The following is a 13,857-nucleotide window of genomic DNA, read 5'->3' as shown; positions in this document are numbered from 1 at the left end:
ATGGTGATTGTTTAAACATGGTTTTTTTGTATTTAATGGATAGAAGCAAAACAGCAGAAGAAAGTTAAATGCCCACTAAGGTCTGCTGAGTGAGGGAGGATCAGATGGGGGTGAGATAGCGGCGGCAAGTCTGTCCGTCTGTGTGTGAGACAGAGAAGAAAGAGAGCTCCGTTTATTTATTCTCATAGCTAGGCTAACTGAGTGATTATTACCAAATCTTTGTTTTTAACTTTTGTTATAGCCCGGCTAGCAGACCCGAGTGCAGGACTAAGAAAGGGAGAAATATTTATTGCGGGGTTAAATGGATCGTAGGCCTATATTGAGCAGGTGAAGAGCAGGGGGAACCATAGCAGAGAGTCTGATCCGAGCAGGTCCAGAGCAGAATCCGGGAATAGTTTAGCCGGGCGGGGGTCCAGGCGGAGAGCGCACGGGATGAGCGGTGTTTCCGGTAGCGGAACTAAATCTACAATCAATCAAAAGCATCAGAACAGCATCAAACTTAACTAAACGACTGTGGCTAGAAATGACAAAGGAAGACATTGTGCACAGGAAAAACATGCAGAGCAATGAAATAAATAGTATTCAACACATAGCCGAGCTTTTTACAGAAAATATTCAAATGTAACTTAAATGTAATCATTAAAATTTCCATAAATAACTGTAATTTAAAGATTCAGTGTGTAAGTTCTAGTGACATCTAGCGGTGAGGGTTGCAAATTGCACCCGCCCTCCCCTATCCAAGTGAACAGTATAGCTACGGTGCCTGAGACAGGACAAAGATATGAGATAAAAGAGAAGAAATTGAGCTTCTTTTAGATATATTAAGAAATTATATAAATTATGTAAAACCATATGTTTTTTTTTTTTTAATATTATTGTTTTTCATTAATAAACAAAAGCCACATGAAGAAATTAAGTGCACCATGATGTCTCATACTCCTGTAATACAGTATTTTACATCTTGGGAAGGGTTGGCTATTCTGGACTAACATAGAAGAAAATGAAAATGAAGAAATTTTCAAACACTATCACATCCAGTGCATCCAGTATGACCACTGACAGATAGCAGGACAATATATGCCTCACTGTTTCTGCACCACAGTCCATTATAAACCACATAATACGTGAAGTTTACAAAGGTTGGTGAGGATCAAGGCTCCTCTCACTTTGCTTAATTAGATAAGCATGCAAATTTTTCCAAAATGTCATTCTTTAAGTTTTTGAAATGCAACAGAAACACAAAGTAGTACTGACAGCCATCATTTCAGATTGTGGTAAAACGGTGCAACGGTTTAATGGGCATTTAGCATGTGAAAGCACAGACTACATATCTGTGTGCACAGTCGGATGCAATATCCAATAAAGTTTTTTCAATGCAAATTCGGAAAATATTTATTATTGGTCACTTGATAGGTACACGGCCTTGTTATGTATCACCATTAGCAAATACATGTTTTCCACCAGGGCAGTAAAATGTGAAGTTTAGCTGCTGATCCGAGCTTCCCATTACTTCCCAGTAATATTATTGGTCTTATTACCAATAATATTCATCAGCTGTTTGTCTCAGGAAGGTAACGGCACATTTCTGTCCACGTAACAAAGCCATAACAGAGACTGGAGAAGAACTACATGAATCCAACTACATATTTTTTCTACCTGCGCAGTCAAAGTTTAGCTGGCGGGTCTGAGCTCCGATGCTGGAAGCTGCCCTTTATTGCCAATTAGCGATCAGCTGATTCTCACGAACGTAACAGACAAAGCCAAAAAGAGAGAGAGAGAGAGTAACTACATGAAAATAATCCAACTAACATAACGCCACAAGCCAAAGCACAGCGCTGGAGAATAAACCAATCCAACTAACAATAAATGTTTTTCTACCAGTCAGTAAAAGTTTAGCTGGCTGATGCTTCCATGCTCTAAGCTAACATTATGGTTTTATTGCCAATTATCGTTACTGATCAGCTGATTGTCTCGCTAACGTAGAATAAGTAGGCGCCATGAAATTAATCCATATTTCACACCACTGTCAGACATGACAACAAAATACAGCGACCTCCACAGCAGGGGGTTCCCGCGGTTATGTAGATATAAATGGCTCATTTTAAGGTAATAAAAACATAATGGTTCATTATGTAAGGTCTTTATACACCACTGAAAACATAGTTATGGATCTTTTATATTGCATTTTTGTCAATAGAGCATCAGAAATATTACACACCGGACCTTTAATTACACATTTATTCTCAGTAACCGTAACGGATTTATATTTTTATTACATCTAACTAGTTACTCCCCAACACTGCTGATACTTAATATTGGTCCACGAAACAAGCATAACAGCTTTTAGTTCAGTTCAACAAGCAGACTAATGTGCTGCTTCATTGGCGTCTGAAAATAAAAGCTGGATTTGAGCTCTTCTACGTTTTAAATGCAGCACTTGGCAGAGGGTTAAATGCAACAAAACGGGCCTGTTTGTCTTTGTCTCAATTGTGTCGACTGCTTCTTCCCAACCAAGAAGTGTTTAAGGACTTGCACACACGCAGGTGCAAATGTTGGTGAATTGGCTGCCCAGTCTGGTCTTGTTTTTCCAACGGCCGGCAGTGCACACTTCAAGCTCTCTGCTATTTATACCTCATAAAAGCATGTTATCAAACTGCATACTTTCCATGAGCGCCGCGTCTCTCCCACCTCTTGCTTTTTATCCCTTCATCTTTCCATCCTGCATTCTTCACCAGTCATGTCTCTCTTTCTCTTTCCACTCTTTTTTTTTTTCCTATCCCTGCCTATCTCCTATCTTCCCTTCTTTGTCTGTCAGCTGTCTCTCTCTGTCTCCCTTTGTCTGCCCCTCTCTCTCTCGGCTTCATCCATATTTATTAAGACTGACATGTTTTCCACGTCTTGCTCCATGCCTTCAGGAGTCAGGTGATAGTCTTTAAGTCTGTGTGTGGAATCAAGAGGTGAAGGGTTCATTGTCACATATTTTCCTTTCAGCAAAGGATTTTTGTTTGAGTTCAAATGCAACAGAAAGCAGATTAATGCGTCAGTTTGCTCAGCGGTTATGTCATTATTTTCCAGTATCTCTCACTCTCTCTGCACACTCTGCCCTTGTTTCTGTCTGATTAGTCAGCATTGGCTAGTATCAGTCAGTAGAGGGATAGGTAGAAAAAAAAATAAAGAAAGGCTGCCCCTCCCTCTTCCACAGCCGATTGGCTTGCAGTGAATGAACGAATGAATGAGACCAGGATGGGGAGGGGGGATTGTGGGTAATGCGTCATCGGCTGGCAGAGGCTCATTTAAGCGGCTGTGAAGCAGTAGGGGAGAGAGAGAGAGAGAGAGAGAGAGAGAGTGTGAGCTTAGAAGAGGCTGAATGACTTTCAGCTCTCCACACCCAAATCTCTGGAAAATTCCTTCAGTATGCAGGCTGCTGCAGAGCTGGCTCGCTGAGACCGACTGAGGCAGGAAGGAAAAGGCAAAAGATTTACGGAGGAGATTGCTGAAGCAGCAGAAGGGGGGGAAAAAGCCAAACCTTAAATGTTGGCGGCTGGAGATGCAGACTAGATAACCTTGGAATGTGGGTTAGGAGGCTATGCGACTGAGTAAACTTGAATGTAGCGTAGAGTGTATCTGACATCGTGGACTAAAGAAGAAGAACTAGTGCGTTACCGCGGCAGTCGAAGATCCGCCTTAAAAAACCTGACCTGTTTCCTGTTAAGGAGCATCTATTACTTCCTTCCCGTCTGTCACCCTGGGGAAGGCAACGCTCCTCCGATCTCCCCGATTTCCCCCTTCCTCTTCATCATCATCGTCATCCTCACCGCCGTTGAAGACTGTTTCGGCATCCCGTTGCGCCCCGACTTCAGGTATCAAGTGGAAAAGGTTTCGGCTCTCGGGATTGCCCATTATGCACATCAAGACCACCAAGTGTAACCGCTTCTGCCTGGTCGCCTCTGTGACCAGTCAAGTGTTCAACCGTCCAGAGGCACAGGTAAGAGAGCGGTCTGATCCCAGGTTCCTTTTTAAAATGTATTTAAAGAAACACAGCACTTTGGTTCTATCTGTACACTTCTTATTTTGAAGATTGCTACAAATAGTGAGATTATAGATCACAACTATTATAACAGAAAACCTGCACCATAAACTGGAGGCATAGTGTTGAAAACATGTGGGCAGGGGGAGGGCTTAACGAAAAGCCGTATGATCCAGGGGCTTAGCGGTAGAGCAGGTCGTCCAGTAACAGTCAGTGGTTCAATCCCCAGCTACTCCAGTCTGTATGTCGAAGGGCTCCTGAAGGCTGTGCCGCATGATTAGTACCAGTTGGCACTTTCACTCTGCATGTTATGACACGTTGGACTGATCACTGATCATTTTCTTTCGCAGAGCCTGCGCGAAGTGGTGAACTGCATCTGAAAGTGCTATGGCTGCAAGACCTTAGATCTATACAGTAAAATGTAGCTAGCCTCAGAGCTTTCAAACTAATCTTTATTGACGATTTGTCAGAAGGCAGAACAGTTGTGGCTTGACCATTGGACTGTACAGTGTGAGCTTGCACATCATGAGCTTTGGCTTTACATTGCACACCATATACTCGTACAGTGTGAGCTGGAATTAAACAACATGAATTCTAAAATCTTAGTGTATGCCCAGCTTAAAAGTCAGAATATCTAGGCCTCTGAAACCTTTCCACCTTAAATCTGTCTCTTGTGAGCCCCCGGGTTTTATGGAAGTGCAATATTAAATCACTGGAAAAACCTTTTGTAACAAACTTTTAATCAGCGTGCTTGACCTGAACCCCATAGAGAATCTACGGTGTAATGTCAAGTGGAACATAAGAGACACCAGACCAACAATACAGACGAGCTGAAGCCGCTATCGAAGCAACCTGGGCTTCTTTAACTCCTCGGCAGTGCCACAGGCTGATTGTCTCCATGCCACGCTGCAGTGATGCAGTAATTCATGCAAAAGGAGCCTCAACCGAGTAATGGGTGCATAAATTAACATTCATAAGTTTGACATTTCTATATTATACACTCTTCATTATAATATTGTAATATTTTGAGATATGGATTTTTGATGTCCATGCAAATAAGCAATAACCATCAAGATTAAAACTCAAACAGCCCTGAAATATTTCACTTTATGTGTAATGAAATATTCACATTTTGATTTAAATTACAGGGTAAAAAATAACTTTTCCACAATATTCTAAATTTCTGAGATATGAGGCCAAAAATGACCAAAGAAGAGGGAATGACCTGTAAACAGTTATTCACCATTCAGGCCTGTTGGAGTAAATGTTTGTGAATTTTACATGCCTTCTCTTACGGAATGAAGAAATGCACACAGATCTGTCTACGCCTCTATTTGCACCCGTTTGTATGCATTCATGTCTTTGGATTGATTTTAATGTGCAATCACGCCACCTTCGTGTTGCGTCTGAGTCCATCTTTAGCTGACTGATGTGCATTGTTGGCTTAGCTCGCTAATTTAAGAAATACAAAATGTGAAACAAGACCGTGGTTAGAAAGCATATTTTGACACTTGATGGAGCTAGGCAAGCAGATTCCCCTCCATTTCCTATTTCTGCGCTAACGTGAGTTAAACGCGATTTTAGGCACGATTTAGCATTTACAGAGAAATAAACAGGAAACAGGTCAGGTTTTTTAAGGTGGATCTTCCTTGAAAACTTACTGCAGCGGGCTGGGTTCGAATCCGACTGGTATTGTTTGAATTACTTAGAGATGCAACGTAGTCTTTTTGCGTCATAACAGCTAAGTGAAGAGAACCCAGCAGTTAGCAGAGGTGGGGAGTCTCTTTCTTTGGCTGGGCTGTGCAGACATGCTCATTACTCCTGCACTGTTTGATGCGGTCTGTACTCACAGACCTAACAAGCCTCAGATTAAGAAGATGGATGGTTTCTACAGGGGCAACTGTTTCATTAAACATAATGTGTGTGGTTGACTAGCTGCTGCTTAAAGGTGTGGGTGTAATTTAAGTAGCATGCGTAATTTCAGAGTCTGTCTCTCGATATTAATGGACCTCTGTCAGCCATCGCCGTTTGTGTGTACGTCCTCTTGGAAATGGTAGCCAAGGTCAACCATCCAGTCTATTTTTCTTTCTTAATTAGCTTCTGTAACAATAATTGGTCATCTACAATCGAGGCCATAGCTCTCCCTCTCTGACGCAAGACACACACACACACACACACAAGCTGCAGGCTGAGCTAAGAGAAGGGGCTGGCTATTTTTATCGGTTTTATTCAAGTCTCATAACGGTACTCAAGGCTGCCTCCGGCTCAGCGTTTGGTATTTTTAGATAAGAAGGGAAAAAAAGAGCTGAAGGGAACAGCTTGAGAGGATGGTGCTGAAGCTGGTTTCATTTTCCTGATTTCATCATTTCAGTCTCCTCCCGCTGTTCTCACCCCCTCTCTCCTTCTATCTTTCCAGGCCAGTTTTGAGGCCTTGTTCCGTTCCTTCGACCCGGAGGTGCAGTTCCAGTACTTCAAGTCTTTCCGGCGGGTCAGGATCAGTTTCAGCGATGCTCTGGCTGCAGCTGAGGCGAGACTCCGACTCCACAAGACCGACTTGAACGGCAAAGAGATGAGACTGTACTTTGCCCAGGTAATGTCTTTTTGCCACTCGCTGCATTGATCGAGAAAAGAGTCCAGTCAGACATTTTAATCTCCGTCGTGCCTTTGCTAGTTTTGGTAGAAAGAACTATAAATCAGTAAGGGGTCTTTGCAGTTTACTCACATCACCTTACAAATTTCCAAGGTCTCACCTCAGTGCTTAATTAGAAAAATGAAATGCATAATCACACAAGATCAAATGAAATGAACCTTTATTACAATTATTGAACATGCCTTTTCCTAATACAGTGGAGGCCCTACCACGTTTCAGCCTAGCTTCTTTTAACAAACTCTGCTACCAATTCTAGATAACTAGCAGTTGTTGAGCCTGTGAAGAGAGACAGGGGACCTGTAATTTTGCAGAAAGGAGAGGAAGGTCCTTCTCGTTTTGCTCTATCACCAAGACTCACATCTATCCTTTTGCCTGCAGTCTGTCCACATAGGGAGTCCTCGGCTAGAGCCCCCAAAGCCAGAGAAGCAGTTCCTGATCTCGCCCCCCGCCTCCCCTCCAATCGGCTGGGAACCGTCTCCGGACGCCATGCCAGTCGTGAACTACGACCTGCTGTGCGCCATCTCAAAGCTGGGACCAGGTATGTTACGACCATCCTCGAACTGTAAGAGATAGTACCGCATCTGTCTCTGTGCAGGTCTGATGGAGTATCGTAAAGTGCACAGCCTGTGAATCATGGTTAGAGCCCAAATCGAAGCTGCAGCCAAGACTCTCCAATAGACCAAGATTAACGGATGATGTATTTCAGCTTTATCCCCATGTTTTTTTAATCACAGGAGAATTGTGAGCACAAGCGACGACTTAATCCCTTTACCTCTGTGTGTGTGTGTGTGTGTGTGTGTGTGTGTGTGTGTGTGTGTGGGGTTGCTAGATGTAGCTAACATAGTATCACATGACACACATATTATGATTGGCCTTTCCCTACATGCAGGATTGTGTTGGCACATTTATAAGACAAACAAAGTAACATGGCACTGTTTATACCTGGCTTTATCAATGCTGTATTGAGCAAAAGGGTCAAACATTATTAAGTGTAGATGGGACCTAAAAGTTGGAGGTAGACCTACTGCTAGAAATGGTCATGTAACTGAGTCAAACAATTCTTAGAAAAGTAGGACTTTGAGCATCTGAAAGTTCTGCGTTGTGACTGTACTTGATGTTTGATTCCCAGGGGACAAGTATGAGCTCCACACCGCCACGCCCACCACCCCCAGCGTGGTCGTCCACGTCTGCGAGGACGAGCGTGGCGACAGCTCGGCCCTCGACGACAGCGACCAAGACGACAAACCCCGCACCCCGCGGCCAAAAATCATCCAGACGCGACGTCCCGACTACGTGCCCGGAGTCGAGCAGTGAGAGACGAAAAGAGGGGGGGGGTCACAGTGTGACGGCTGTAACATTTCATCCTGAAGTGATTTTTGAAGAGCTGAACACGCTCTCTGAGTTTTGAAGGAGGTTTGGACTTTGGGAAGGTGCCTGAGGGTGCTGCGACGCCCTGCAGGCGAGCATTTCATAAGACAGAGAGAGAAAACATAGTGTCGAATGCTGCATTCATGTTCCGTGGGAAAGACAGGAGATATCAACTTCCTAGTGGAAAATACTGTTCAGTTTAGCCATAAGATGCTATGCACTGTTTGTGAATTTGAGGCTTGGAGATGGAACGGAAGGAAAATATTAACTTTGAAGCGTAGGAAATAATGTATAATGTTTTAACTATAGTTCTTAAGGACAATGGCAGGAGGAGACTTTTGGTTTGATATTTTGCACAAAAAAAAAAGAAAAACTGAAACATACCGTGACTAAGATTGTGTGCTTTTGAGATGAAGCTGGTCAGGTGCAAAGTCATGTGGATGTTTCCCACATGACATGAATGCAGCATCACTCTGACAGGTCATGTTTGCGTTTTCCTCATGTAGAGCTGCATGTAGGACTGAAGAGGGAAACGACTTTTTGAATGATTTGATTTGAAACATAACTTGGCGACTGTTGATTTTTTTTTTGTTTGTTTGTTTTGCTCGGGTGCTACGTGTGTATGTCGGTCAGCTGTAGAGTTTACTCGCCGCTGGCTTGTGCTTTTTTCACATCTCCTTCGGCTGCGTGGTCATTGCCGAAGAGCTCATGTCTTCACCGCTGTTTGATGTCACAGCTGTTTTGTAGTGGACGTGTAGTCAAGTCAAAGCTCGCCTTAATCACATTTCACAGGCCAGCCCCTTGGTCGTGTACTGATTACATTGAAACAGTGGATGAAAATGGAGTTTGGAACCACAGTGTTGTTCCTGTAATGACTTGTATTGTTTTGGTACTCTGCCTGTCCGTCTGTGTTTTGGTTGTACTGTAGCAAAGAGATGTTGCTGTTTGACATTTAATAGTGCTAAATGACTGTGGCTTTACAAGGCTTTTTATTTTTGAACGGAGAACAAGCCCAGCCCTACACCAACCATGCTATCAGCTAAACAGGGCTGACCTCTTTTTAGTTCATTCTTGGGCTAAAAAGAAAACTGTGGTAAACTAAACCTGCAGCGCTGTTGTTCAACCTGTGACTCAGGGCCCGGTGCGCTTGCTGGCCTCTTCTGGCGGGTCCCCATTTGATAAGAGTGCTTGTATGTTTTAAGGAGGTTAGTGTATTGCCCGTAATTCATGTCTTGTTGCATTCCCACAGGCTGTTTGCTCGTATAAGTATGTTGTTGTTACACACCTACTTTTTAATTTAAGATTTGTGAAACTGTAGAGTCTCAAATGTTGCAGATTTAAAAGCACACCTCTGAAGGTTTCTTCAGGAAACCCAGTGCTAACAGGTGTGTGTGTCTGGTGATGATTAAACTAGCTTTTCTGGACTTTTCTGTCTGGTGCTTTTATTAGTTTCAAGCTAAATTCTAGCAAAATCTGACACACTTGACACTTGAGTCACCTCAACAAGAATGTGAGGGTAAAATGGAAAAACTCAAACATTCAGTTTGACGTTTTCCTTGACAGAAATCTGTTTCTTTGCTTCAGTGAATAAAATGAAGGGGGGAAAAAAACAAGGCTGGATTCCCAACCAGGAAAGCGAGCAACTCTCCCGCGAGGCCCTAGACACACAGGGGCCCCAAAGTCTTTGGTAATGTAAAGAAAATGTAATGCGTTAATAACTTGTAGAGTTTGGCACTTTTTTGAAGAGGCTCTGATATTTCCTGCTAGTTAAGCAAATGATGAAACTGTCAGCAGAGTTTTAAAAATGGCAGAAACACAACGGTCGGAAAGCTCACGTAGTTTCGTGTGAAAGGGAACCTGGAGCCCAACTGTCTGATCACAAAGAAAGCCCTGATGGTCTCTACATCTTCATCCACACACTTTGCTTGTGTATTAAAATGCCTCTTTTCTTTTCCTCTGACCCACATTCTCTGTTGTCTTGAAGAAGCTGTATTTTCGGGGGTGGGGGTACAACATGTACTAACAAGTATTTTTTTGGTAGATACAGCGTCTTAAAACGTATTAACAGATCCGGTAGAATTCAAGAAAGGTGATTTATTACATTATTTCTAGTTACTGTCGGTTACTACAGGCTCCTGTTTTAGTTGTAAAGCTTGCCTTCATTCAGGGTGATGAGAGAACAGTAGCTTGTGGAAGCAGCACTGTGAAGCACATGACGCACTGCCGGCAAGTCAGATGGCTCATCTGTCCCACTTTAGAGGATTGGAGGTTGTGTAAGCCTGTTAGTTTAGCTACTTTATTACTACTGCTGGTATTTTGAGTTCATTTATCCTGATAAAAAGTCATTAACATTTTTGAGTTACCATTAAATAAAGATTTTACCATCTAAGTTCATGTGTCTCATGTGATTTATTCAGATGAATCTGATGTAATATCTCTGGATAAACAAGTGCACCTTGTGTCTTTTTATATATTCATTTACAAATAAAATGTTCAGCCGCATGTTTTCCCTCAGCAGCAGATGTAGTTTGTCCAATAATCATGAAGACCCAACATGCAGCTGAAAGTTCAAAAAGAAATCTGGTAAGTGAACTTTGCGTAAATAATTTTTTCCAATATCAAGAACGAACATTTAAATATAAAATATATATTATATAAATTTTTGCATCTCACACACATTGGCACGAAATTTGACCAATCTATTTATTAATGTTTCTTTGCACCGCTTGACCAAATTTGACCAATCTTTTTTTTAATGTTTCTTTGCAGCGCTTGACCAGATGATTGGGCAGTATTCCAGGTATGACAGAACAAGAACATTCATGACTGAAGGTGGAACACATGCAGAACACATGCCCTTTCCCGTCATAGAAACAATTTGATCTGTCTGGTCAGACCAAGACAGTAAATGATCTAATGTTTGGTGACCCTGATGTCCCATCTAATGACAAGTTGAGCACAGTGGTGTTAGCAAGAGCATTTCTACTACCAAATACCATACATTTTATTTTGTTATTGTACAGTACCAATTCATTCATTTTCACCCATTTACATACAGGATCCAACTCAGTGGGGAATGTTTTATTGAGACTTACCTAAATTGAGTTCAAGCTGCAGAACAGCATTAAAAAAACATGTTGTATCAGAGCTGTAAGCAGGCTGTGCTCAGACATCCTGCTCTTTTTCCGGACTCCCCCTGCACTGAACAAGCAGCAGCGCCCTCTGCTGTCTGGAGAGAGGGGTTCCCGTCAGAGTGTTAGTCAGACTTTAAAAACACAGAATGTACAATATATACTTCATACTATATTTCCATCAAAGTAAAAAAAAACAAGGTGAATTATACATTCAGAGATTCATGAAATCATTCCACTTTATTTCTCAAATAAGTGACTTAAACATCCCTAAAAACCAAAGTAACAAACCCACACTAAAGATCCATAGTTTCACCAGATAAAGGTCGTCTGTCTGGCCAACGCAACCCCAATGTTAATATACTGCTCATTGAGTGTTCTAGTCCAAGAAGAAATGTCCACTTTCAGTCGACATCTTTTAGATTCCCTGGGTTACAGCAGTCCATTAATAGCTTCTTTACTTTATCCCTTAAAAAGCTTGAGGGCCGAGCAGTTCAAGGTCCTTATTACCAAACCACACACTAAACTTCCTGCTGTACGTGTTCTTATGGATCTGATGCTGTGAAATCGGGTGGAAGGCCAAACGCCCCTTTGTTCAAACACTCACTTAACATCTTCCCTCTAAACCTAATGTTTTTGGCTTAAAGACAATTACAAATTTTATCCAAAATGTCTCTAAATTTATTAAAGCATGCTGTTTCCACTAAAATCAACTTCTTGCAACTGTTCTTGCAACATCTACTGTATGTCTTGGCTACTCATCCTGCATTTAGCTTTTGCTATGCCGCATTGTCTGGCCCAGTGCCCTGGACTCCACACTTGACAACTGAGATCTGGGCACACCCAAAGGATGTGCCCGAGCTGACTCCAAAAAACCAACAGAACAGGTGTAGAGGCACTGATTCACGAGGATACTCAAACTATTCTGAATCTGCTCCTACGTGTTTATGATGGTATGAACATAAGCTACAGTACCATTAACAAAAAGGCCCTTTCTGTCATCACCGTCGTGGACATCTGTGTGCATTTATTTCTATAGAGACATAGGTATATAAACGATCAGGCCAAGAGATCTGATTACAGTGATACAATTTCCCCACATGAATGATAAAGACTGCTGATAACTAACCACTGTACTTTAGTGCAGGCTTGAGTTACTTGTGACTAGTTATTTTGCTGTTATTGTGATTGTTTTACAAAATGTGACTCAGAATTTGGATGAGATTAGGCGTGTTTTGGATGCTATGGTCGCAAGCATTTCATCACCGTATTTAACGTCGTGTTTGTAAATATTCTGAGAAAGAGGAATATAAAGATGCACCTAAAACCAGCCACCCTCCAGGTTGGGGCAGAAGTGTTATGGACAAGCACAACCCCCGGGTGTGAAAAGTGAAGTCAATGCTGAAGTGCCTTAAATCATGCTCAGTAAACATTTTCCTACTGAGTTTATGGTCTCAATCATTAGTTTCCAGTCTTCTTCAACACAGCATGATGTTCATTTAATAAATGATGGTCCCATTTAGAAAAAAATAAACAATATGGTTTAGGGCGTAGCCAAAACAAGCCAAAGTTAGAAAAAATATGTACGGAAGAGGTTATGGGCCACATGGGATAAATTTATTTGAGTTTTGCCTTTAAACGGAGAACCCAAATACATTTTTCACATGTGGCCCTCATCCTCTTCCATAAGCTGTTTAAATACATAATTATAATATTAAGAGTTCAGACAGTAACGCCACTGGACACAAATGCACACACAAACTAACAGCAGTAGCCCACTATTTGGTGAAAAGTTTGTGTGCCGTTTACCCCATGGAGCTTGAACGCATCAGCTGTCACTCTTCCTGTGGATTCACATGTGGTGGAACTCCACTTACAGGCAGCACGGGCCTCGTGCCATCTAACGTTTCAGAAAACTGATCTGATCTATGTGACACACAACCTCTTTCACTCCTGTACTGTATATATAAATATATGCACATGTATATAAATCTTGCTCACGTCTGAGGCATTAACAGAATGTCAATATCTCACTGATAGATCCTTTCCTTGAAATACCCGTTTAAGTTTCTTTCGGTGGTTTATAGTGACTTCATTAAGACGTCATCTTGACTAGAAAGAAACAGAAGTTCCTATTAATCCCTATTAGTCTTAATGAGGGTTAATTCTTTCATTCATTTGTGAGATTATTTTCCATTATATTATTTTCCATCCTTTTATGTTTAGTGTATGGAGGTCAAATTGCAGCACTGTAAACCGCATTTCTCCAAAACTGCAATACAGATGCTTCCTGTGAACTTCAAATTCCCCAGTATGGACAAGTGCGAATTCTGCCACGTGCCTCTTGGTGTCCGGTTCCCAAGTCCAGGTTGCCAACTAAGCACAATGTGGAGGTCTTGTGTGGCCTTATTTACTCTGAGTTTGGCAGTGCAGGAAAGTCAGGTGTATGTTAAATGGAACTTTATATAAACAACAGGTTTATGTATCTATTTTCACGTTGCCAGTGTCACTATCACATTTTCACCTACTAACAAACAGGACAGGGGCACTTGAGGGCACTGGGGCCAAACACTTAAATGCTAGTTTAACCAAGTAGGGTTGTAAAAGAAATATGAGCTTAATAGCATTTTTTTAGTAGTCCACAATAAATTAAATGAATAAATGAATGTGTGCTACTCTTA

General features: G+C 41.9%; 1 protein-coding gene across 3 annotated transcripts in view; it reads left to right on the top strand.

Moving 5' to 3' along the window:
• Positions 1-10,434, top strand: part of rcan1b (regulator of calcineurin 1b) — a 22,533-nt gene extending 12,099 nt beyond the window's left edge. For 2 of the 3 annotated variants that reach the window (XM_046053639.1, XM_046053628.1), the window contains exons 3-5: positions 6,444-6,617; positions 7,056-7,215; positions 7,807-10,434. In XM_046053639.1, the coding sequence (XP_045909595.1) occupies positions 6,444-6,617; positions 7,056-7,215; positions 7,807-7,991 (519 nt within the window). In that variant the 3' untranslated portion in view covers positions 7,992-10,434. Of the gene's footprint in view, positions 1-3,418; positions 3,986-6,443; positions 6,618-7,055; positions 7,216-7,806 lie in introns of those variants that run through there. The other variant, XM_046053649.1, reaches the window with a different exon arrangement.
• Positions 10,435-13,857: the final 3,423 nt, after the last annotated feature.

The sequence above is a fragment of the Micropterus dolomieu genome, linkage group LG01 (genome assembly GCF_021292245.1).
Source record: "Micropterus dolomieu isolate WLL.071019.BEF.003 ecotype Adirondacks linkage group LG01, ASM2129224v1, whole genome shotgun sequence".
NCBI lineage: Eukaryota > Metazoa > Chordata > Actinopteri > Centrarchiformes > Centrarchidae > Micropterus > Micropterus dolomieu.
This window is presented reverse-complemented; position numbering and strand designations above follow the sequence as displayed.